At 40.9% G+C, this 26,844-nt stretch overlaps 1 protein-coding gene across 2 annotated transcripts in view; it reads right to left on the bottom strand.

The window, feature by feature from the left end:
- Positions 1-26,844, bottom strand: part of PRKCA (protein kinase C alpha) — a 151,934-nt gene that overhangs the window by 24,085 nt on the left and 101,005 nt on the right. Inside the window, exons 6-11 of one of the 2 annotated variants that reach the window (XM_064728231.1) lie at positions 20,658-20,814; positions 20,430-20,564; positions 19,596-19,692; positions 12,696-12,725; positions 1,842-1,985; positions 364-537 (exon numbers count right to left, since the gene is read on the bottom strand). In XM_064728231.1, the coding sequence (XP_064584301.1) occupies positions 364-537; positions 1,842-1,985; positions 12,696-12,725; positions 19,596-19,692; positions 20,430-20,564; positions 20,658-20,814 (737 nt within the window). The remainder of the gene's footprint in view (positions 1-363; positions 538-1,841; positions 1,986-12,695; positions 12,726-19,595; positions 19,693-20,429; positions 20,565-20,657; positions 20,815-26,844) is intronic. The other variant, XM_064728232.1, reaches the window with a different exon arrangement.

The following is a 26,844-nucleotide window of genomic DNA, read 5'->3' on the forward strand; positions in this document are numbered from 1 at the left end:
TCATGACTAATAACCCCACAATATAATAACAGCCATTAAGACTTTTCAAGTACTATCCTCAGAGCTTTAAAGGTATTTGGGAACCTTTGGGAATCTGGGCTTGAGGCTCTGACCCAGCAAAGCAGACACACTTAGGAATTGTCATGCTGGCCTGCTCCAATAAATGCATAAAGGAAAATCTTTAAAATTATTTTTTATATTTAAGACACAAGGAGTAATTACACATGGGATTTCTTCACCATTTTCTATGTGCCGAGGCTACCACACATGGCTTGGATGATAATAAAAGTTACTGGAGTGATAAAATCCATGACCAGCAGCCTGGGAAACATCAGGGTGGCAAGAAAATCAGAGCTCACGTACAACTGTCTGGAAACAAGAGTGCAGCTGTGTCAGGAACGGGGGCTTATCTTGCAGTGCCAGGACTCGTTTCTCCACCATGGTGCACTCCACATCATCATCCTGGATCACCACGTCTTTCTTCAGGATTTTGACTGCATAGAGCTCCTCTGTGCCCTTCCTGTCTGCCAGCATCACCTGCAGGGCAGAGAAACAGCAGAGTGAAAATCCCCCAGTGCTGGAGTCCTGGATGCTGAGAATTTTAAACTTGCTGTGCTTAAAGGCACAGACCCACAAGAGAACACTGCATTTGGCCTGAGGCTGTGGAGAAGGCTTCCAAAATTGATTGATAGTACTGGGATTATGGGTGTGTAGTTGGTTAGAAGTGTGTATTATCACAGGGTGGAAAACTTACAGTTTGGGATTTTAGAATATAGAAAAAAATATGAAGCAAAATAGAAGTTTTAGGGTGGAGGCAGGTTGTTCTTCTTTACCTTCTTCTTCCTTCTTCCTCATGGGTTTGGGTGATGTTTTGGAATTGGGCAGAAAAGTCTGCATTGTGGCCTTCAAATGATCAGTTATTGGGTTAAAAGGGAAAATAATCTAGGTGTCAGTTCTTAATTGGAGAGTTTAGTCTTAAAAGACCTTGTAACAAGAGATTGTTGGCCATTTTGTGCCTTGCTAAGAAAAGCTGCCAAACTCATGGTTGTGGGACTGTTTTACCGATAAGAAATAATAAACGCTCGAGTCTGAACATGAACTAAAGTCTCAAGTGCCTCCAATGCAGACCCAGAGAAACTGCTACCCCAGGCCAGGGAGGGAAGGTCACTCAGGTGCCTGAAGATTTAGAGAGATGGCAAGCCAGCTTTTCCTTTAATTTGTACAGACAAATTTGATCAGAACCCCAAAGTCACGATCCTGGCACAGCTCAGACAGCCTGGGCCCAAACCCACGGGCTGGCTGTGGGCTTGCTGCTGAAGGGCTGAGAAAATGTTAAGTCCCAGGAGACCTCTTCAGCAAAGGGCACTTTATCACCTGAGTTTTGTTCAAACAGGCAGGAAAATAGCAGTCTGTTCTCTCATCTGTTGGATTTCTAATACATACACACTATGTCTGGTTTTTTCCAGTATTCACCCTTACCAATGTTGGTGACTTCCAGAACTGGCAGAGTGATCTAGGTACTAAGGGCAGAAAAGTAGACTTAATTTCCTTTAAATTGCCAAGAAGTGAGGATCTGAAAGTCAGCAATGAGTTCATATCTTGCCCAACAGTCTGAGTTTTAAAAATGTATTTGTATTTTTTCAATATGCCAATCAGGACTAAAGTCTGCTAAGCCTTAGGGGGAATAACCCTACTCCTGTTAAGAAATCAAAAATTCCTTCCTCATAAATGCACTTTTGACTCTGGATTTTGCTTCTTAGAGAGTTGTTTATTTATTCTTCCTCAAGGAAAAGAAAAAAAAAAAAGAAAAGAATGTGAATGGATTAATTCTAAATTCCTACCTTCCCAAAGCTCCCCTTTCCAAGAACCATGAGGAAGTTGAAATCTGTCAGCTTCACCCTGTCCAGATTGTTGGATGGCACACTTGAGCTCTTGTCTTCTGTTGAAGTAATGACTTTGTTACCAGCTGGCCCAAGTTTGGCTTTCTGAAGAACATACACACACATACACACACAAAAACAGCAAAGTGAGAAGAACTGCCCATTTTCCTGGCAGAAGGGATCTCTGGGTGGAAGTTAGAGCTGGAAATGGCCAGGTCTGAGGTGGCATTCCCAGGTGAGAGGCTGCATAACAAAATATGCACAGACACACCTTCACAGACTCATTCCAGCAATACTTTTGACATTATTGAGGGAATTAAAGTAGAAAACCGTGTTCATGTATAACCAGATAAAGCAGATACACTTATCTGGTTAAAAGAGCAAAACCCAAGCAATGCCCAGAAACAAAATTTAAAAATCATCATTTAATTTCAAGCCAAAAGCAGCTTAAATGGTGCTTTTGTTCTGAAAGACCAAAAAAAAAAAAAAAAAAGAAATAGAAAATAGAGGCTATCCAAAAATACCATGTTGTAATGTACATTGGGTATTTTAGGATATAAACAACCTCCTCAAAACATTCTCTTTTCAAATGAAATTCTTCAAATCATTGCATAGCAAGATATAAGAGAATTCTGACATGCACTAAGAACCTGCATTAAAAATCCCACAGCACATGAGAATTAATGCAGATGAACATGGCCACTTTCAAACCAGCAGTACAATCAACTTTGATTTTCAATCAAGGGTTGATCTGGAAAAGGGAGGAAGGGGAATATCACAGACAAGGGATGTACCAGACACTCTGGTTTACAGGGGCTGCAAGTCTCAGTTTTTCACATGAGACACCACGGCATGGCTCAAGTAAGCTGCATTTCAAATCTCAGAGTTAATGCAAGAGAAAAAAGTAAGACTCACCAAAAGATAATGCAGGCTACAAGATAATATCTTTTTTTTTTTCCTCAAAATAATCCCATATACCAGCAGAAGCAAAGCCAATAAGGTTTAGTAATTCTTTGGGATATAAGTGCTGTCCCCATCTGTCTGGTGTGTTGGTCTGGTTAATATTCTCTAATATGGTTAATTTACTTTTTGCCAGTGATGTATGTTTGACAATTCAGGGTAACTACTCTTCTCTCTGCTTCACAAGAGGGCAATATTTGTGTATTATCCCTCTTTCACAGATAAAGAAAATTACAGGAATGGAGGTTTATTCAAAGTCACACAATACCTCCCTTTAAAACCCATGCCTGGCTTACACTTTTGGCACTGGAAACTGGGAGTTACAAATTTTCCCCTACCCAGAGGGGTGTAAAACCATACAATTGAGGCACTTGACTCACAGGCTCCATCTACTCCTGCAGTAATGTCAGATAATCGTCTGACAAAATAACCTCCTGTCACTTGAAAACCATATCCAGCTTGGATGACTCTCCCTGCAACTTTGTAAGTGCAGAAAAATCTTATGCCCTGCCACAGGGATATAAATTTTGCAAGTTTAGATCTCTTTATTAAAAAAAAAAACTTGCAATACAGCTTAGAATGGGGAATTTCCTCCACAGCAATGTTATTATTTGTTTGCATGAAAGCAGCATTTGGAGATGCTGGTCAGGATCAGGTGCTGTGCAAACATTTAGGGAGAGCAGTCCTGGATGTCAGCCTAAATCCCAAGGGATGTTCCCAGGGCAGGGCTGGCTGCTGGGACAAATCTGTGCTGGAGCTCTCTGGCAGCACAAAGCTCCTCTTGAGGCCACACAAGATTGAGCCATGAGCAAAACAAGGGGAAAAAAAAACCCCAAAATCCCAATATCCGTTATTTGTACAAGATAAAGATGTGGCTCAAGGGAGCTGCTTTGCTGGCCATGCCTTTGTGATGTTCCACAAATGGGATCTCAGACAAAGATCTTGCTTTTCTCAGGCACAAAGCAATTTCAATATCCTCCTTTTCACTGAGTAATGGAGATCCAAATCAGGCCCTGAATGGGCAGCACCAGCTTTATTTCTTACACCTTTAAACCCACTGGGCAGGGTGCTGGCAGTTTGTTTGAAAATGCATAATTCAAAACAAAAATCAAATTTTGTTCCAAAGCCTTTTGGGGGGGGGGGTGTACAAACCTGCTAATCAGGCAGGGAGTGCTCTCTGCAGCACAGCAAACCCAGGCTTTGGGGTTTTTCTGCTTTTTTCCTTTTTTTGTTCTGCCATAAAAAAGCATGGCAGGTTCACCAGCAGGCTCCTGTGCCTGCTGCTGGCTCCAGAGCTGGAGGCACTGCACTCACTCGGAGTCAACATGGGCTAGAACTGTCAGGATCTGAAGGCAGGATCTTAAAATAATATTTGAGAACCCAGCCAAGGCCTCCCTGCATCCTCCGAGCACTCAGATTCAATAAGGAACAGACATGCTCCTCTCAGTCCCATTTTTCAGCTTTTTTAAAGTCAGACATCACTCTGAGTTTGAGAATCTCTTTCTGCAGATGGCAGATTTTTGAGGAGGACAAAAATTCCTCCTGTGTGCTCAGGTGGGCTCTGAGCTGTCTGATCCAGGGCAGGAGTTTGTGGATGAGTGACCTGGGATGGTGACAATCCTGGGATGGTGACAATCCTGGGCATCCCTGGCTGAGCTGCCATGGAGGGTGAAGAGAGAACCCTGCTGGAAAAACCAGGGACAGGGCAGCCAGGGAATGCTGGGGAACGACCAGACTGACTCCAAGGAAGCACATAGCCCCAAAGTGGCAGGAACTCATGAAATTATCATAACCTTATCAAAAACCCATCACCTTGGCCAGCCACCATCCCCTCAGAAGCATGCAAACCCCCCCTTTTTCACATTTGGCATGTGAATTCCTGTTACTGCTTTTTGGCTTAAGGTCCTAGTGGAAATAGAGTGAGGATTTCAAGACATTTCACTGAGCTCTATCATGAGTTTTATATCTGAAACACCTTGGCTGCAGCAGACAGAAAATGCCATGCAGCCAATATCCTCTTCCCAACTGCCAGAGCAAAACCAATTTTGCAGCTACAGAAGGGACATAAACTCAAATTATTCCTAAAAGCTTATTGGAAAAGACTGATATTTTGCCTTTCCTACCATGACTAAAATTGAAAATCGCAGAATCCTATTTGAACCCTCCTTTATTTTTTATGGATATTAAAACTTGCTGAAGTTGAAGACAGTATTCCAGGCCCTGGATTAATTTTCAATCCACATTCCAACTCCTTGGCTTATTATCTCAGATAAAACCACAGTATTGTTACAACCAAGCCAGCCTGCAGCAAACCAGCCAGGAAAATAGAATGTTAAAGATAAATTAGTCTGCACTGGGAGCAGGAAAGTTAATCTAAAAAGAAAACAAGACATGCACATCATCTTACTTCCTCTGCTTTGGACGCACCTTATCTCGGCCCGTTCTTTTACCCTGAAACCACAGGTGAGACACATCTTATATATTCAGCCCAAACTCACTTCTCCATTGAGTGCTAAGAAATTACAGTGTGCTACACTGGAGAGACTCTGGGAATTTGGTAGGAGATTTTTGGAAAAGATATCTCAGGTCTCGCAGTAAAAACGCTTTGGATTTCTTTTTAATCTAACAATTGTACTTTTAATTAAATAGGAAAAAAGTTATCCAACATCTAATGAGAAGTGTGATGCAAAGAAGAAACAGAAGTGATTTAGGGAATAGTAATTCTTTTTTTTATAGCAATTGCAGTAATTCTTGATGATTCTTTTCAAAACTTTCTAATTTTCCCCCTGTGAAGAAAACTGAATAGGACAAAGCAATAAATCTGAATGTTGGTTCTTCTGCCTTCTGTGTGTATCTGTAGTAGAGAATCTTAGGAATTACAGAGCTAAAAGACTGAATTGGTCATTTTCCACATTAGCCAATAATGAATAAAAGTTGTGAGGATTAAAAATAAAAAAATGCAAAATTCCCTTTCATACTCCCCATCTCTTTAGGGTAACGAGTCTCCATCCAAGATGTCAGTGCTTTAACACCTTGCACTGCTCTCCTCTGCTGCTGGGTGAGACTGGCTTTGCTCCCACACGTGAACAAACACCAGGATCCAAACTCAGAGCCATCCCCTCCCACCCCCAGGCACAGCTTAGGAGGGACAAACCCACCCCTCTGCCACGGTCAGACACCCAAGCCACACAAAGCTGCGTGTGCAGCTCACTAGAGGAGGTGCTCCTCGGTTGTCAGGGAAACTCACTCCCAGCCAGTTCCCAGATGCCAGCAGGATCAGCCCTGGCACCACATTTTCCAGAGGAAAAAGTGATAAATGGAAAAATATTTAACAACAATGCTGAATCCCCACCACATGAGCAGAGTGCCGTGTGGAGAGCCACAGTCCATCCTTTATTTATTGGCCCCACCAGCACCTGGTTTAGCTGGGAGGTAAAGGCAGAGCTCTGCTGCCAGCAGCTGAGTGCTCTGGATTCCTCATGGATGCCAGCATTGCCTCCTCATCTCTCCAGCTCCCACCCACCAGCCCTGCTCTGCCTGAGTGCAAGATGGAGCAAGAGCCTGCCCAAAGCCCACAGCTCTGACTGCACAGGGCTCAGCAGGCCAAGGAGTGACTGCACTTGTCTCAGAGTCACTGAATCACTGAACAGTCTGGGCTGGAATGGACCTGAAAGATCATCTCATCCCACCCCCATGGCAGGGACACTTCCACTGTCCCAGGCTGCTCCAAGCCCCACTGTCCAACCAGGCCTTGGGCACACCCAGGGATCCACAGCTGCTCTGGACAACCCAAGAATTGAGATTTGTGGAGCAGGAAAGTCTCCTTGCCACAATTTAATCCCTCTAAGAATTCAAACAAAATCCCTGCTCCTCACATGGCCAGAAGTTCTCAGCAGTTCTTTGCCAGAGCCCCAGGTGCTCCTCAGGTGTCCCTGGGTGAAGGAACCAGTCACCTCACACTGCCACACCTGGAGTGAAGGCTTCTGCTCCTGATTCCTGAATCAGCCCAAAGCCACTGCAGGTCACACTCTCCATATCACTCAGAAAAATGGCAAATGGATGGTGAGAAGTGAGGATGGAACAGCCTGGACAGTAAAATTCCAGCTTCACTGCTCCAGCCCAGGGTAAAACGAATGCTCAGTTCTGCCTGTGGCTACCAGGACCCTGCACAAGGAGCATCAGAGCAGCCCAAATCTCAGACAAACCTCAGAAGATGTCACTGACAGAACCAGAAAAGCTCAGACTAAGGATGGGAAAACTGAAATAATAATGATTTATCCAAGTCTCAAGGAAGGACCCATTCAGTTTCCAGTCATGTACACACCCAGTGGGAACTTTGATCAATGTGTTGAGCCATTAGCAAGCCTTTAATAAAGCAAATAAATCCAGTAAATTTCAAGTCAAAATCTGGAAGAAAAGCCCCCCCATCCAGTGCAATGTTCTCTGTCATTGTGGCAGCTTGCTTCTTACATTATTGCATTTCCAATTCCACGTAATTAGAGATGCTATGATAGACTATCAATTTCCTACTTTCCACAACTTAATTACCAGGATGCTGAGAATTTGAAATGAGAGGAGTCCATTTCTAAGCCCCAGCAAGACCTAATGCTTCACCAGGCTGTTTAATCTTCATGCCATGACCTCAGGGCACTTTGTAACTCATCAGCTGAGTTTTGCTGGAAGACAGGGAGGTGCCTGGGACCGGGACACCATCAAGGATTCAAGGGGTTCACACATGGATTTCAGCCATTCCTTGGTGAATTTACACTGCAGCAACATTTCTCTGCAGCAAGGGGAACACTGAAGAGATAAAAATAACCAAAAAGCTGTTTATCAGCACTCTGAGATTCATTTTCATGATGGCAGTGTCACTATGGCGAACTGGGATGTAATTAGTAAAACCCACAATATATCAAAATGAAAATGTGTTTTTCTTTCAGTGGCTAAAAGTTATTGAAAAAAGAGCTGGGAAAAAATCATAGCATTCCCATTGCTGGCAAAAAGGCATGGGGGCAAATGAGATGTTTCATAGAGATATAAATGAGGTGGGTGATAAAACTCTACCTGGGACTTAAATACCAACTATTTCATGCCTTTAGTTTACTTTTCCCCTCATTTCCTCTCCTCCTCCTCTTAAAATTGTTTTGTATTTACCCTGTTAATTACTAGTAATAAATTTATTTAAAGGATTTGCCTGCAACAAAGATTTGTGCTGTATGTGAACAGGATAAAAAATGCCTTTTGCAGGAAGCATGTCCAATCCAGGGGAACCCCACTCCTGAAGCCACCAAAGTGCAGGGCTGAGCAATCCCGAGGTGAGCAGAGCAGAACCTGCTTTTACACCTGCAATTATAAAATATTTTGATTAGAGGGATAATTCTCATCAGTTATCAAACTTGAATAAAGGGCCGTGGGAAAAATATTATCCTGAATTTTACTGAAATTATGGATTAAATTAACGGGTTTGTATTTTCTAAGGATGTATATACACAAACATTGTGGATGATTTCCTTCTTTTCAGGCCTTTTGCAGGAGCCAGCTCAGCTCTGGGAGCTTTTCCCTGTTCTTTGCTGACCTCTTGTGGTTTCTCACTCTGAGGAGAAATTATTTTCTCAACCTCAATTTTACTTAGGATAAAGAAAAAAAGGGAATCTGAAAGGACAAGACAACAGTTTAATATATCATGGGGCTTCTCAACAGACCTTTTCTGTGGGGTTTGTTACAAAATTCCCTATTCAGTTATTTTCCTTAAACTGTTTTTGTCCTATTGGATAGAAGTTAGAATTGTGTGAAGTACCTGGACACACAATTTCTAAAATATTCCCAAATGTGCCAGGCACAAGGTGGAGGGAACCATATTCCCTAGAAAATTAAGATAGTGAAGTCAAAGGACTATGAAAGACATTGGGGAAGGGATGGATGTATCCCCAGACAGGAATTCCAGGGGATATTGCCCTGGACAGCAATGTCTGTCTGTGTGAGCTGTGAAATCCAGAGAGGGAAGAGTTTCCAGTTCCCCATTTGGCACTGTCAACATGTTTAATCTGTTTAATAATCCTGCAGCCACCTGAGTCCACTTTGTTTCCTGCCTTTATTGCCAAACACTCTCTCCCCTGCAACAGAGCAGTGCCTAACGAGATGAAATGTAATTAAAGAGGCTGCCTAGGAATAATATTCAAGAATTCTTGCAGAAGTATCCTGTGGTGGTGGTAATAAAAATCCCCAAAAGCAAATAGGATGCTGCAACAGCAAACCCCTAAGTGTCAAAAGAAGAATTGCTTTTCTATATGCTCTTCCATTCTTTAATTATGCAAATTACTGCTAGTTTTCAATAATAAAAAAACCTAGAGTGTGGAATTTGCTTTTAAGCATAAACCTTATTTCAATAAGGAATAAAGAAAATTAAAATTCTGTTCGAAAAGAATTTTTAAGGACTTCAGTTCTCCCTGATCTTAGAGCAAATCCCTGCAATCAAATCCCACCAGCCATTCAAAGCTGCAGAGCAGGACTGATTTTAAAACCTTGGGATTCTGCATCCAAATCTTAATGTGCTCTGAAATGATTTCTCTCTCACACACACAGATGAAGGTATTTTCTGCATGATGTTGAGAAATAATCTGTTTAAATACACACTTTGCAGTGGGGCAAAGGCAGGATAGGTGTGTGGCCCTTCCTAGTGTCTGATTATTCCACACACAAATATTCACAGTATCGCCCATTTGCTGTGATATTATAAATTGATTTATTTACATTTACTCATTCCTAGCTCAGAATTGCTGTGTTACCCTCAGGAATGCTGCCATTCCTCCTCCACTTGCTCCTGCTGCTTCCTTCCAGTTCCAGCCCTGCAAACCCGGAATGGAACCTCCCCAGCAGCCCCACACCAAGGGACTCCCACAGGTCCCTCCCAGAGATGCTCCTGGACCATGATCTCCAGGGCCATGGTCTCCTGAACCAGGATCTGGCACAGGGATCTCCTGGGCCATGATCTCCTGGACCATGATCTGCTGGCACAGGGATCTCCTGGACCATAATCTCCCAGCCCATGCTTTCCTGGACCATGATCTCCTGGCACAGGGATCTCCTGGCACAGGGATCTCTTGGACCATAATCTCCTAGACCATGAGATCCTGGACCAGGGATCTCCTAGTCCAGGGATCTCCTGGACCATAATCTCCTAGACCATGAGATCCCGGACCAGGGATCTCCCAGACCAAGATCTCCTTTGCCATGATCTGCTGGACCATGATCTGCTGGCACAGGGATCTCCTGGACCATGATCTCATGGGCCATGATCTCCTGAACCAGGATGTCGGGGCACAGGGATCTCCTGGGCCATGATCTTCTTGACTGGGATCTCCTGGACCAGGATCTCCTGGGCCATGATGTCCTGGGCCATGATCTCCTGGCACAGGGATCTCCTGGACCATGATCTCCTGGACCATGATCTCCTAGATCAGAGATCTCCTTGGGCCATGTTCTCCTGGGCCATGATCTGCTGGCACAGGGATCTCCTGGACCATGATCTCCTGGACCACAATCTCTTGGACCATGATCTCCTAGCACAGGTATCTCCTGGAACATGATCTCCTGAACCATGATCTCCTGGGCCATGATCTCCTGGACCATGATCTCCTGGCACAGGGATCTCCTGGACCATGATCTCCTGAACCATGATCTCCTGGACCATGATCTCCTAGATCAGAGATCTCCTTGGGCCATGTTCTCCTGGCACAGGTATCTCCTGGAACATGATTTCCTGGACCACAATCTCTTGGACCATGATCTCCTGGACCATGATCTCCTGAACCATGATCTCCTGAACCATGATCTCCTGGACCATGATCTCCTGAACCATGATCTCCTGAACCATGATCTCCTGGGCCATGATCTCCTGGACCACGATCCCCCCAGGGATGCTCCTGGGCCAAGCTCAAGGCTCAGCTCACTGCCAGCAGCAAGCAGGGGATTTATGCTGATTTACTGAGAAAAGACAGAAAATAAACATGATATATTGTGCCATCAATGAGATTTTTTATATTCTTCACTGAATTCCAGAGTGTCCCCACAGAAACAGAATGCCAGCTTGCCCTGATGGAATTCATGTTTATAATCCACCAGGAATAAACAGGAATTTTGCCTGTGAAGCAGCAGCTGTGGGAAACCCTTCAATCCTTTTTTAGGGCGCACTCCTATGGGGGAAACATGAATTAACCAAGGACTTTTGTCAGCTTCTATCACTGCTCTTCAAGGCCTGGATTTTCCAATGAGGTGACAAAACTTCCTATTTCTGCCAGATGCATTTTATCAGGGTGACTTTTGCTCTGGTTTAAAAATGCATTTAAGCAGAGAAACTTCCCAGCATCAAACAGGTTTCACCAACGAAACCGCCAGGTGATTTTATATTCAAAATGAAGAGTTGTAAAGGACTGAGGAAGGGCAATTCTCTTCTGCTCAGGCTTTTCTGAGATAAAAAATCAAGGTTAAGGAAAGTGGTTAGTTTAATTTTTCTGGTTCAGTGTTAGAACATTTGTGAAAATCATGCATTAATAATATAAACAACTCTTTAAAAATAACATGTTTTTTATATTAAGTTTTTAAGTCTTGAGCGATAATGTAAAGTGCTCCAGGTCAGCTTCAGTTGTAAAAATACTATTTGAAGATGATAATGGCTTCAATAATCTTAGATTCTTAGAACACAGTTTACAACACAGGAGCTTCAAATTTTAATCAAAATTGTAACTTCACCAATGTATGAAACAGAAAGTGTGGTTTGTGCCAGTGGCCTTTGCCCTAATAAAGCAAGATAATTTGTTAGAGATACATGCAAATAGAAACAAAACACATTTAAATTCTCAATGCTGAGATGCAACTTTATGGCAGTAACTCAGTGATGTGGGAATAGTGAAAGGAGCAAAATGAGAAATAAACAAGAAAGGTGAACTGGAATTTCAGGTATCAGAGCATCTGTGCACATGGGCAATATCTCCTACAATATAACAGTAACATCCAGCAATAGATGTACTATGTTAAATCATAAAACATGCATGCTCTAAATTTATCTATTTAAATATACAGTGACCATGAGCATTATTTCATCTGTGAAAGTTACTTCAAGTTCCATGAATGTCTTTCAAATTAAAGATGCACCTTTTTCCATTTTCCATGAGAAGGTGGCACTCATTTAACTAATTCCTCCAAAAAAAAAAGCCACAATGCACCTGCTCAGGTTTGGTAATTCTTTTTTTTTTGTAGCAAATTCTAATTTGGGGATCACTTTATGACAAATTAGGGAAAAAATTGTGAACACTTTATATTGAATTGTTTTAAAAATTATACGTCATAATATTTCATGAATATGAAATATCATTATTATGAAATATCATTATTATGAAGCTCAGGTTTGATCACTCTTTTTTTACAGTAAAATTCTAATCTGGGGATCACTTTATGACAAATTATGGAACAAATTGTGAATACTTCATACTGATTTTTAAAAAGAAATTTAAAAATACTTCATAATATTTCATGAATATGAAATATTATTATGAAGTATTATATAGTATTATATTAAATCTCTATAGTATTATATATTTCATATATATATTCATTATATATATTTATGAAATATTATGAAGTATAATTGCAATTATTTATTGATGTATACTTCAATTATTTATTGATAATTTAAATCATACTTCAATTTCTAATTTTTTAAATACAAATTAGAAAAGCTCCAAGTGGAAAAAAAACCAAGTGCATCCTTAAAAACCGGTGAGAATGAAATTAAACTGAATAAACTTCAGATGTTGGTAAAGGAAGTTGTGTGTAGGAGAACACCAAGGAGAAAACTACCTTGAAGAAGTGGATATTTACATGACAGTCCTGCAAGAGACAGGAGAGGGAGAAACACTGCGTGGTTAGTAACAGGCCGGCACAGCACAGCACCCACAATCAGCAGCAGAAATAAACAAATACAGACACAGCAGCAGCAGCAATACAGAAATGGACACGTCTGTGAAGCACAGGAAACCCAGGACAAACCAAAGGGCGTTACCCACAGGCAGGGCTGTGCTGCTCCTCAGCTCACACACACACAGCCCATGCATGGAACAGCTCTGGCAAAGCCTCCAGCTGTGCACAGCTGGCCAGGGGCACTGGGGCTCCCAGCCCTGAGCAGGGGTGACAGCACACAGCGATTTAGGGTATTTGTCCTTGCCTTGTTTTGCAACACACATTTCATTTTTATAGAAGAGATGAGGAAATCCCTGCCATCAACGTGATATTTGAAATTCTTCACCTCAAATCACATCCCAGTGAGAAAAGCCTTAAGGAATCAGCAAACTGAAAGCAGAGATTTGTGCCATCTAGTTAAGGAATTTCAAGTTCTCCAGTCTGAGCTGTGGTGAGTGGATGGGAAACCTCCAGACAACTGCATATGGGAATTCCCCCTGCCAAACTATAGTACAGAACAGATGGAGTCATCTAACAGCATCTCTATAATGCTGCAAACTATTCTCTAATGATTAAATATGCACAATTTAAAAATAGGAATGAGTGCCATGGCCAAAAAAAGCAGCTCTTCTTTTTATATCTCTTTATGCATAATGAGTGTGGATTGATGTGCCAGTGATATTTTGGCTGGTCATGATTTCAGTGTGGCTCAGTTTCTGTTTCCTGAAAAGTAAATTTCATCTTGTCATTTGCAACTTGAAGTGTCAGCAATGTTATTGCTCTTTCCATGTCCCCTTTGCTGACCTGCCTGAAGCTTCAAAGTGGGAATGAATATTCGTTAAATACAGACATGGAAGAGACCATATCTTTTATTTATTAAAAAAAAAAAAAATAAAGTAACTGCAGTGTAACAGCTCTGGGGCAAAGATGTAAAAGTAATGTTTCCTTCCCAGCCCTTGTAACACTTTACAGAGACCTGGAGAACTTAAGTCACAAATTGACAAAATCACAAGCTCCTCTACAGTTCATCTTGGGGGTTTAGTGGTTGTGTGTTTGTTTGTTTGGAGTGGATTTTCTGAATGAAAACAGATTAAATTAGAAAACTCACTGGGCTCTTAAGAAGCCACTGAAGTCCCTGGAGTATCTGCCATGGCCCTGGCAATGCAACTGCAACATTTCCCCCAGCCTCCAGCTCAGATAAAGACAGCTCCAGGATGTCCTGGTCAGTATTAAAGGAAAGAAATAAAATGTACTTCTAACCTGAAGTTTTTGTGAATGTCAGAAAAATGCCAGATTAAGAAAGTTCTGGCCTTCTCCTTTCTAATGAAGCAGACTGAAATGGATTAAAAAAATTAAGAGTGGTAAAGATCTAAAAAATGCATTGAAACAATCTGAACTGATGTACTGATGGTCAGAGAAGAAATTATAAATAAAAGGAAGGTTTTTCAGACTGTAACAGCAACAAAACTCATCATTGTACCTTGATCTCTGGGGACAGTTTCTGCCCTGTTTAACACCAGCTGTGCTGCCACAAGGAGAGGCCTGATGCTGTAAATCCATGAGCTGTGTGCACAGACACAGCCTGAGGCTTCTGGGCTGGAAATTTGGGCCTGCACAAGGATTAACACACAAGTTTGGTCTAACAAAGTGCTGCCCTGCACCCTGGAGGAGCTCAGGAGCAGAAATATCTCTCAGATCCTGCATCACTGGAGAGGTTTCAGGTGTTTATCACTGAGCCTGATGGCCAAGCTCCACATCTGTCCTGCTATCCTTCAAATGAGAAGGTATTTCAGAAGACATTTTCTTTAGGATCACAATAATGAGAAGGCATTTTAGAAGATATTTTCTTTGGGATCATAATGACAGCTCTGCTTGGAAGCACTGAGAGGTCACCAAAATGTCACCACCAGTGACCACTTGCAGTGCTCAGACGCGACACCCACCCTGCTCTCAGCTCTGCCCCCTCTCCTCCTTTCTGGGCTGCAAAAGGGAGCTGCATCAGCAATTCCATGGTCAAAGCAGCTGGAATCTCTCACACAAACAGGACTCAAAGCCAGGGATGTGGGTGTGGGTGTCTGTCCCCTCCCAGGGCGCAGGGACAGTCCCTGTGGTGGGACAGCACTCAGAGCTCTCAGAAATTAAGGGAAGGATTTTGCTTCTGTCAAAGCCACCCAGAGAGCTACACTGGAGGAAATAATTAGAACAAAAGAACATATCTGACATGTGAAGAGTGTGCACCAGGAGGAGCATTGTGTGTCCTCCCAGAGATGCTCTAAAATGAGGGGTTTATGAGCAGAATCCCATTCCCTCAGAGCAATGTGCTGGGATCACTGCAATTGCCAGAGCTGGGTGTGGTGACTGAGCCTGCTCCCATCACCAACACACCCCGTGCTCAGTAAATGTGTCCATGGGTAAGGATTATGGCTGCTCTGTTCTTTGTTTAATTAAAAAAATCCTTTATATGGGCCATAACAGCTGCTTTATTTTTAATAACATTTCCCAGTGCTGGTGATGTGGAAAGAAGGGGAGAGATCATAAAACAATTCACCAGCCTATTTTTAAATCAGTATTACTCTATTATTACTCTAAGGTGATATTTAAGTATCAAGAAGTGCCTTACTAAGCACAAAAAATAAAAAGGGCTTGACCAAACTAAAATAATATATCACAACAGAAGTTTTAGAATTTGCACATTTTCCCCCCCAAATTCAGGAAAAAAAGAATGATGCCCTAAATGGCAAAGGCACCTTACTGCTCAAATCGCAACCAGGTAGGAAAAAATACCAGAAGGTTACATTATTTCAATATTCTGCTTTTTTCTTTGACTAGAAAAGTACTGGAAGAAGGAAATAAGTACAAAACCAAGAGGAGATGCTGCAGTTAGCAGATTTCCTAGTTTGGGTCCATGGAGGCACCTGGGACTGTTGGGAGTTCCCATGGCAACTTCAGCACGGACAATTATGGAGCAGCCACAATTATTCTGAATATGCCTGGTGAGAAGGGAGTTTCATTTTGAGATGGCCACAAATAATGCCATTCCACAGAGAAAATTCACAACTAAAGGTTAGAAGCAACTGAAAAATAGTGACAGATTTTATCCTGCCTCCACTTCCTACAGGAGTGTATTTTTATCTCTACATATTAATAATGATGTATCATGTATAAATCACTGAGGACAGATTTGATCACACTGCTAAATGAGCAGATAATAGATTTGTGAGTTTTAGTGAGAGGTGAAATCCAGAAAATATGTAGATTGAATACAATTTGTTGTGTAGAAAATACTGCATTGCACCTCTGCATAATATCCCTCAATTTCTACATACAGGCTCATGTAGATTATACATAGAATATAATATGAAAACTCCTTGCAATAAAATATAAAAGATAAAAAAAGCACTATCCTCAATTCTTTTTTTTCCAAACTTGGTCCCATTTGTTGAGAGGATCCATTCTGGGCAAAGGTTGGGTGTTCATTTTTCAGCTGATTCAGATGTGGAAGAAAGGGCCATGAGGAAACTTCTCATGACAAAGACTTTTGAGCATTCAGTTGCAAATATAAGTGAAGAGAGGGTTTGAATCTATTATTATTTACTTATTTATAATCTTTAGAGTATTTAATAATTATTATATTATATTATATTATATTATATTATATTATATTATATTATATTATATTATATTATATTATATTATATTATATTATATTATATTATATTATATTATATTATATTATATTATATTATATTAACTATATTTTATAATATTTTATTGTAGATTTACATGGAATAAATGACTTAGGAATAAGTGCTAGGAGGTTCAGTGAGCAAAGCAGCATTTCCATGAGATTGGTGTGGCTCAAAGCCACATTTCCAGAAGAAATCTGGGCTGTGCAGGTGATGTGCAAAGAAGGATGTGGTGGTAGAGTGTAAATGGTTTGAGATCAATGAGTTTGAGGCCAAATCTTAAAGCTGCCTGAAATATAGATGCAGGCAGATATTCTGAAAATTCTGGTTTAAATGGGAAGTAGCTTCTAAGTGGTCTTGGAGGTCCTCCAACCCACATTTCTAAACTTTATTTAAAAGGGCAAAGTCAATTTTCTGAACATCTTACCATTTTCAAGATCAGAAAGTGCTTTCAGAAATTCTAAATTTATTTACTCTCGGGCCTTCTGTAAGCTGAAAATAATCTTACTCTTCCTTAACATGAAACAATGAAATCCTAATCCTAAAGTTTCTCTGCTCTTGTTTGGCTTAGGTTTGTACACAGCCCTTTACTCTGAAGGCCATCATTATTTATTTTATATTTTTGTGGAAATTGTTGTCATTTTGTACTCAAAGTTAAATCAGTGTAGCTTGGCTACCAATCACATGGTCACATATTAAAAAATAGATCAAGCACTGCAAGTGCAGACTGGATTGGGAAGAATTCTGGAGTTTCTCCTTCCACAAACTGATAAATGGGAAGTGGCACAGTGAGACCCCTTGGTCCACCTGTATTTTTAATCTCCTGACAAATTCACTCCCCCAGGAAAGTGGCAGCCAAGACCTGCAATCCTCTTCCTGTAAGGCTCCAAAGCTGATTTTAGAACAGTGGAAATATTTATTTAGATGATGTCATTAAGTCACAAATAGCAGCATTTTTCTCAGTGCTGTCTACTTGTTCCTTATTACAGGGCACCTAAAATAAGATGCCTGTGCAAGGCAGGATATAAATGATAACAGAAATAAAGCAGAAGCTGATCAGAGTCAGCACCACTTCTGTGCCATACCAGAATAGCTAATAAGTGAAATACCACCATTCAGACATCTGTGCTGTGAATTCTCAGAATCCACCACAGTGATGCCCCTTGGAACCAAGGATAATATTCCATGAGGGCTCTGCTTCCCTCTGCTCCTTCTCATCATGAGAAATTTTGGGATAAGGAAAGAGGGTGAAGCCAAACCCTCCAGCCCTGTAACACCACATTACACCAGCCCTGGCCTCTGACAATTCCAGGGTTTGTTCAGCTACCAATAATCTCATTTATCATCACTTTTAGAACTGTTCATTGTCCAGCTTGGGAAATTACAATTACTGGAGACACTGTGTGCCTGCTGAAGACCCACTGCCTTCCCTGGATTAATTCAGCCACTCAAACAGCACCAAGCAGACTGGCCCAGAACAGGGAGAGCCTCAAATACACAGGGCTGGGGCTGAACTAATTAGACTTTGAGACAGACTAATTATTTCTGAGACAGAGCTGCCCCGTGGTGAGACTGCTGTCTCTGAGAGCAGGTCCAGTAGTTTCACATCAATCCTCTCAGGACATGGATAAACCCTGACTGTTCCTCCTGCAACCAAAGTATTTACAGCAGGATTAAAATCAACCTCAGAGGCTAAATTCAATATGCAAACACACTGTATGTGAATATCTGACATTTTTAACTGGACAATTTTAGTGACTTGTCTCTGTGCTGTCTCTGACCTGAGAAAAAACAGATAAATTTTTATACCTATATCACCAATATATAAATATTCACCCAATTCCAGACTCTGCATAATGCACAGAAACATGGACAGAATTACTTTTGAAGCTATTCTTTCTAGGGAGGATAAAAACCAAAAATGATCTTGAATAGCAAATGACCTAGTGCAGCAAAATGAAATCACACTGGTCAGATCACGACTGTAAAGAAAGGAAAATGGAATGGAGGCTCAAATACTTCTCAAATGTGTAACAAAAATCATAGTTCATGCTGCAGACATGGGAGCTGATCCAAATGGGTTCAGAAGAAATTGGAGCACCTTTTCTTTTTCCTTCTTGCAAGTTGAACATGTGCCGTTTTTCCTCACTTTCGTGGGTTAACCCATCTTTTATAATAACAATGGAGAATTCTGCCTGATGGTGAACATAGAAAATTGCCATTTCAGGTTGAAAGGAACAGGCAGGTTTGTTTATGCACAACAGGTACATTCATTATGTCTGGATAAACAGCTTGCCTAAGGTTGGAAAGCGCAGCCTGGAATATTTCCAGGCAGGGAGAGGAGCAAACCTGCAAACCCCTCCTACCCCAGGCCATACCTGTCCTGCTCCTGGGCTCACTGGCCTGCAAATATTTTGTTGTGATTCTTGCTGTGGTTGTCAGAAGAGGCAGAATCTGATCATTAACAAAAAAACTCCTTTGTGTGGCACACGGGACCACCCCTGTGGCTACCAACTTCTCCAGCTGGCACCACAGGAGGCAAGACACTGCAAAAAGCATCACTTTCCTCTGGATTTACTTATTTGTACATACCCAGCCATACCTTAAAAAATCAACATCCTTCCCCACACTACAGAGATCAGAGTTTCACATAAAAACCTTCTGCAAAGACTGTAAAGCTCCAAAGTGTGAACATTGAAAGTATTTTCTTAAATCACCCCAAGTTACAGCGTGAAACATTCAAAGTATTAAAGTACCATTGTTTCTGAGGATTTCATTTGTCAAATAATGCAGATATCAGTGATAGTGGCTGGCAGATCTTGCAGCAATTGTTAAAAGACATTGAAATTATTACATATACTTGACATAACATATTTAAAAATACCAACTTCTAAGTGTCATAGCAGAGAAGCTGAAGTGTCAGGAAAATGATGCCATGTCTGAATTAAACCATTTGGTCCAATCTTCAAGAAAACCACAGACACACAGAGCTGTCACAGGGACAGAAATAGGAGCACTCTAACATATGTATCATTTAACAGATTTTTTTTTTTTTTGCAGTGAAGTGAAGAATAAATGCAATATTTAGTTGCACACATCTGTGTTTAATCCTCACCTCAAACTTCTGTCGGAGCTCTGCATTTCCATCATCGTCAGCATCTGGAATTGGAACGTTGTAGTATTCACCCTCTTCTTGATTCAGCAGCTTGTACCTGTGACAGATTTCAGAAAAAAATGGTGACTTTATGTTTTTTTCCTGATAGATTTAAAAATCTGATTTTGTTGTTTGCGTGTGGTTTGTATCAAGGTCACAGGTATGCAAAGAACTGATCTCAAAGACCTGAAGCAAACTCAGAAATAGAAGATATTTTACCTGAAATCAGATCTTTCATCCCAAGCTATCTGCCAGGGCAGTTTAATGGACAAGGAGATTCTTCCCACTCAGGCTGGGATTTGATGGGAGACTCCAACCCTTTGTCTCCAGTGCTTCCATAGCCCTACACAACTGCCTTTGGAGAAATGTCCTTCTGGAGATGTGATGAGTTCTACCCTCTCCTGGCAGGTAATGAGGTGGCACTTTATGAGATCAGTTTCCATGTGCTTTGAATTTGCAGAGCTATATATAACATGATACACCAAGTATTGAACACATCATATTGGAGATAAAAATAAAATTTGTATCACAAGACCGTGTTCACAGAATTGAGTTTGCAGCAGCTCCTGGCTCCAGCAGAAGTTTCAGGAACACCATAAAAGAAAAGGAATTGTTTTATTATCCCCCTTTGATATATATAGCCTGTGTTTCCTAGGTTTAGTTGCACTTCAGTGAATTTATAGCCTGAAACACAGTGAAAAGCTCAAATAAAAGGTAGATCACATTGAAAAAAAAAGGACAAGTTTTAAAACTTTTGGTGATATACTCTCTCCTCCTCTTTTCAGAAACTCTTACCATCCACTGGCTGGCATTTTCATAAGCTCTGACACCCCAAAAGAGAGCGACCCCATGAAATCATTCCTGGTGGTTCGATCCCAGTCCCAGACCTCCACGGATAACCGGCGATCTTTGTCTGTAGGTTTTAATTTACTAAAAAAGGAGAGAAATGGAGGAGCTGTCAACACCAAAAGAAACAATAAAATGCATCCAAAGACCCCCAGGAAATCAGGGTGTTGAACTCACAACGTGAATGACTCATTCCAGTCAGGATTCAGGGTAGAACGGATGGTTTTTGTTTTTTGTTTGCTTTCATTCTTAGGATCTGGGATGAGCTTCAGTTTGACATAAGGATCTGAAAGTCCATTTGGATCCATGGGAATGAGGTTTTTTGCTTCTCTCACTGTCAATATAAAACACAGGATTACACATCACTGTAAAAAAGAAATTACATGTCAGGCCAGAGCTACTGAAGCAGGTTGACAAATAAATAAGATGTGAAACCCACCTGTCAGACTTGGCATGGGAGAAACTACTTGTTTAAAGAAAGGTTGTACTGAGTGATATTTATAAGAATAGCAGGGAGCAATGACAGGAGAGAAGAGTGATTCACAAGCAACACACAGCTCCCAGGCAGCTCTCCCTGCAGCGCAATGATTAAATACCCAAATCCATCACTGTAATTTTTCTGAGCAGGTACCAACTCTTTGTGCTTTTGTTCCCTCATCACTCTCAGGTTATACAACCACAGATTAGGAGGCAAATACTGTAAGAGGCAGAGGCAGATCACAGGGGATTGCAGGGGATCAGGTGTTTGACACAAGCCTTTTTGGAAGGTTTCTAGCACCACCCTTCCCACAGATTCATGGCTCATTAGCTGTCAGATGGAATCCTTGGGAGCATTGTCATGACAGCAACCAAAGGAAAAGTGCAGGGAACACAAGTGCAGCTCCAGCTTCACAAAAATCCTAATGCAGCTTTTTATTTTGACAATGCCAAAGGCAGAAACAAGGCGAGTTAATTTATCCTGAGCTGTTCCTGATCCCCAGGGAGAGAGGGAACACTCAGGAACTGCAGCTGGGGAGTGCAGGGAAGCCCAAAGGGAGAGCAGGGCCAGCACTGCCCTCCCTCTGGCCAACTGAGCAACATTCCATATCCATATCCATATCCATATCCATATCCATATCCATATCCATATCCATATCCATATCCATATCCATATCCATATCCATATCCATATCCATATCCATATCCAGGAATGTCAGGACCCAGAGCACAGAGCCCAAAATGCCCCTGTGGGTCTGATTATGACCTGTGGACCAGGTTACCAACCTTAGATGAAGATCTGCAAGCCATGACAAATTAAGTAGAATGACAGTGAATTTACCACAAGGTAAAAAAGTAGATTTTGGGGTTTTTTAGAATGGGGGTTCAGGGGGCAAGATGGAGGGAACTGGATGTGTCCAGCCTTTCTCTTTCTTCTTCTTGGCCTCCATCTTCTGCTGTGATGGTGGCACTTTTGGATTGGTTTAGAGTAGAAGCTCACTGTCTAACACCGGTGATAGGTATTGGAAAGTAATTGTAAACATTGTTTTTGTAGTTTTTAGTATAAAGACATAACACTGCCCTGGGGGCAGGCAGAGTTCCTGGAATTGTCCTGCTGGATGCACCTCGGCAGGGCAAGAGAAAATTTTAACTGTTTGCTCAAGGCATTGTCCTCCTCTTCCCCCAGATTTAAATGGCATTTTCATATTAGAACCCCAAAATTCTAGACCTTCCCAGGATTTCAATTTGTTCTTTCCCAGCATGGAGGTTAAAAGGCATCCAAACAACAGAGATATTTTATATTTTATATATACAATATATATTTTATATATATAATATATATCATACATCTCTCTAACATATTTTACATATATAATTTCAGATATAAGTTTTATATATTTTATATAAATTTATATAAATTTTATAAATAAATTTATATTAATGTTATATGTAAAATGTATATTTTTAATCTATTATTTATATTTTATATATAGAATAATAGGACTACAGGAATGTGAGCTACTGCTTTGGAAGATTCTACTTTGTCAAGGTAATTCTCATGCAGAACAGATACTCTGATGTAAATTAATTAATGAAATTAGATCATGGCTGGAAATGAATCACATTAACTTGACCCAACAGTTGATACAGATTAAGTTTCTTAAATTTCTGGTTTTAAAAGGAGAGACAGAAAATGCTTATGGGCTAAAATTTTAGAATAAAGTGTAATTCTATTCACTATGTGCATTCCTCAAAGAATTATATCAGGAAAAATTCACTGTGTGTTAAAAGAACAGAACAGAACCACGCAGTTTTCTTGCAGACCATTTCATTTGTACTTTTCTACAATCCATGAGTAAAGCTGACAGGGTTTTGCAGCTGGGGAAATGATTCCTTTCAGGCCAGAGAAATTGTCCCCACTCTCATTTACTGAGTTTGCCCTCTGGAGGTTTTCACACCTGCGGTCAGCTGGAAAAACATTTATTTTCAACCCATTTAAAAAAACCAAAACACCCATTTTTTAAAATTCAGTGCACTGAAAAGAACCTTCAAATACTTCCAAGGAATAACACTGAGATTAAAGAACTTATTTTAGCTCAGTATTTACAATCCCAAAGGGACTAAGAACCATGAAGCAAGTGAAGGATGAAGTGACAGCTTTCAGTGCAAGCTGCTTTTTCTCATCCTATATTTGGGTTTATTACTGCTTTTTTAGTGGTTTTTTTTTTTTTTTTCAGTGTTCTTCTGGTTTTTGTGACTGCACTGCCAGGTTTGGCACAGCAGATACTACTTCAAAATCCACTTTTTGATTTTTATTTCTAAAATAAAAAAAATATGGCTGCACTTTGCCATAATTGAGGAGCAGAACTCTCCACACGTTCTAAAAATACATTACTAACTTTTCTGCTATAATTCTCTGAACAAAATTGCTTATTTTTACCATCTCCAGGATGAGGTTTTATGTTGAAATTTTCCCTGCAGAGGCCCAGCATGAAAGAGGCAGAATTGGGAGTGATGGGCTGGGGGGATGTGGAGGCTCTACCTGGACAAAGCCACCCCTGCCCAGCCCTGAGAAAAGCTGCAAATCAAAACCAGCTCTGGCAGCATGTGTAAAACTGCTGCTTTCTCCTGCAGCAAACACAGAAAATAGAAAAAAAAAAAAAAAAAATCTCCAAATGCAAGAAAGAGAAGCTCAAAGATTAATTGGGAAGAAAAACGCAACACGTGCTAAAAGCAGGCTGCTAACGAAGTCATTATCTCACTCCCTGGTTTAAGATTTCTGGCCCATTTGTACTTTTGTCTGCATAATTAATACCCTCAGACATCTTTTTCCAACTGACTTAGCACTTCTTTTCCTGAGGAAACAGAGTGATGATACTTGTGCTAAATAGTGCTTATCAAGAATTAGCATGAAGTGGTTCATCTCCTCAGCGTGCCCTATTTTTAACAGGACAGATCAGGTCTCTCTTGCAGAATTGACATGAGAAGAGATTCCCCTCCCCACCAAAGGCAATATTTCTTGTGTGTGGCTGAGAAAGTTAAATGAAAAATAACTCCACCAAAAAAAAAATCAATGTACAGCAGCTGAATTCTGCTCTAATTGTAACCATAGCAAGCAATCTCATCCTGCTTGGTAATTATTGGTTAATTAAACTCTACACTGTGACAGAGATGTTACTCTAAATTAGAGAAGGCTGAAGAGAGGTGCAGTTCAGCCTCACTTTGGGTAGAAACCTGAAATACTGCATGTCAGTTTTCTGCCATAAATATCAGGGATGATAACAATCTCAGTACTGAGGAAAGCCACCAGGAAAATTCATGAACGTTTTGTTCAGATTGGATTCTTAATGGGACTGAGAAAGCCCACAGATAAAAAGACAACCAAGAGAAGCATGGATTGATGGCTCCAACAAATCCAGTCTTGCACAGGTTTTCTTCTAAAACCCAGAAAAAAAGGTCAACTTGCATTATGGACAAAATGTGCCATTTTCCTCCTCCTTGTTAATGGAGATCATAAATGGGTATTCAGTGGAAAATTCAGATTATTTGATGACTGTCCTATGGCTCTTCTATCAAGTACTGCTTATAAACCTGCAGTACCCATCCAGGAGCCACTGCTAAAATTGGGACACCCACATTTCCAGGAATAGTGTGAGGACATGAGCAAATACAGAGCTGCTTCGTAGGTATCCATCCTTTAAATAAAAACCTAAATAAAACAGAGTGGGCTGACAGAGAACAACCAACATTTCTTGTAAAGAGAAGAACTTCAGGCAGGATTTTAAGGAATTCAGAGAGAGGATGACAAAGCTAAAACTTTTTTCCATGAGATTGTGCAGTTGCAAGCCATGTGCAGTTGTGGATTTACAGCTTCTTGTGGTACCAGCAGATAAATTTAATCATGGGGATGACTAAATAAATGTTTCTGTCCCCAGGACAAAGCTGAGTGATTGGAGCATGAGTCCACTCAGTTCCTTCACAAGTGAGTCACAGCTCCCTTTTTCCTGAACTCCCAAATTAGGATAATTTGGGATAATGTGGATAATAGAACAGTTTACTAATCACAGCAAGCAGTTCTTGCCAATCCTTTAGTCCTGCAGGCAGCTGAGATGAGCAGAATTCTCTCACCCTCGTGCCAAAAGCTGCTTTAGGAGACACTGCAAGATTCCAGTGGTCTCACCTGGTGTAGGATCCAGAAAAATGAAGGAAAAGTGGGATTGTTGTTACCTCCAACACATCATAAAGCTCCTGTCTTCTCACAACAAAGCACTCTTAAATTGTTCCAAAATTCTCATTGCCTCCTGAAGAAGTTTCTGGTGCAGATTTTGTTATTTGCCCAGTTCCAGAGGCCTCAGTGAGGGACAGAGGATCCTGCACTCCCAACCAAGGAAGTTTCTCCCCAGTACCCCCTGCACCCCTCAATCACAGTTTAAAACATTTCCTAATACTGAAAACAGACTTTCTTCTCATTTTTGGATTTGTATTCTTTGCATGCAAAACCCAAAGCTGCCTCCAAAGCACAGCTTTCACTGAAGATTTTTTAGGAGATTTTATTTAAACTCACTGAACTCTTCCTTTCTGTGCTTGTGACTCACAGGTACAACTGACTGAAACAAATCCTGCTTTCCAGGCAATTTTCAGTCTCTGCTTCTCATCACTAAAAGGCTTTCAGAGATGAGACTTTTCTCTATTCCATAACTAGGGAAGATTTCTTTTCATATCCCTCCCCAGCCCAGTGCCTGAGCCCTGAAAATGGCAGCAGAATGAACATTTGCACTGTACAGGTGATGTACAAGGAACAGCTGAACAATATCCTTGTCCAGAACAAGAAGAAAAATAAACCAATGTTGCCTGAGACTTGATTCCTCTGTATTTATTGCGATATTCTCTCCTACTAACAAAAAATGTGCCATCATCCCTAATACTTCTTCCTAATTTCTTCTGTCTGCAATAGGTTCTCCAGGCTCAAGCTCACCAGGAAATCTCTTAGAAACAATTCTATTTTAGTTTTAATGGAGATTATCTTTACAAAAAATACCATTTTAAAATATATGCACTTCTGGGTAGGACAGTTGCTTAATGAAACAAAAATCTTACCACAAGATGGATCAAATAATCTGGAAAAGGCTTCAGGCTGTTACATTTCTAATTCTTATCTTATATAAATATATAGGATCTAGTTAATATTTTTGGATGCATGCAGATGGCCATTCTGAAAAATTAATGTTTTTTTTAAACACCTTGCATTGCCTGTTTCTTCATGGTAAAGTGAATTTAATGACTGAAGTGGGAAGGAAGCTTTTAGCTGTCACCAGGGCTGGCATTGCTGAAGGCACAGCTTTCCCTGTAATGACTGCAGCAACCCTGCAGGTTCTGGGAATGTCAGAAAGAAGATATTAGTGAAGCAAACCATGAGATTCATATTTTTTGAGATGTTTAAAATGTCTCCCACATGGAAACAATTATTTGGGATTTGGTACTAAAAGCAGGTCAAACAGCCAGAATATTCATTTATGCTCCCTTTTAAAATCAGCTGTAGATACTATGAAATGAATGCTAACAAAGACAGACACTACCACTGACCTAGAAAATCAAAATAAAATTATCACAGTGTGCACAGCGGGGTCTTTTAAGGAAGCAGTTTGATGAGAATCTTGAAATGAGCCAAAACTCTGCAGTTTGTGTCCCCAGCCTGCCTGGGCGCAGGCTCCTGCCCCAGCTGCATGACAGGACATTAACATGCAGTGCCAGGAGATGGCTCATTCATAAAAAATATTCATAAAAAATATTCATAAAAAACCTGGGGAATGTCCAGTGGGGAGCCCAGAGCTCCTGGGGAGATCATTGCTGCAGAGCCTGCTGTGTGCTCCCAACCTCTGCAGGCATC

Source organism: Zonotrichia leucophrys, chromosome 18, assembly GCF_028769735.1.
Source record: "Zonotrichia leucophrys gambelii isolate GWCS_2022_RI chromosome 18, RI_Zleu_2.0, whole genome shotgun sequence".
Lineage (NCBI taxonomy): Eukaryota > Metazoa > Chordata > Aves > Passeriformes > Passerellidae > Zonotrichia > Zonotrichia leucophrys.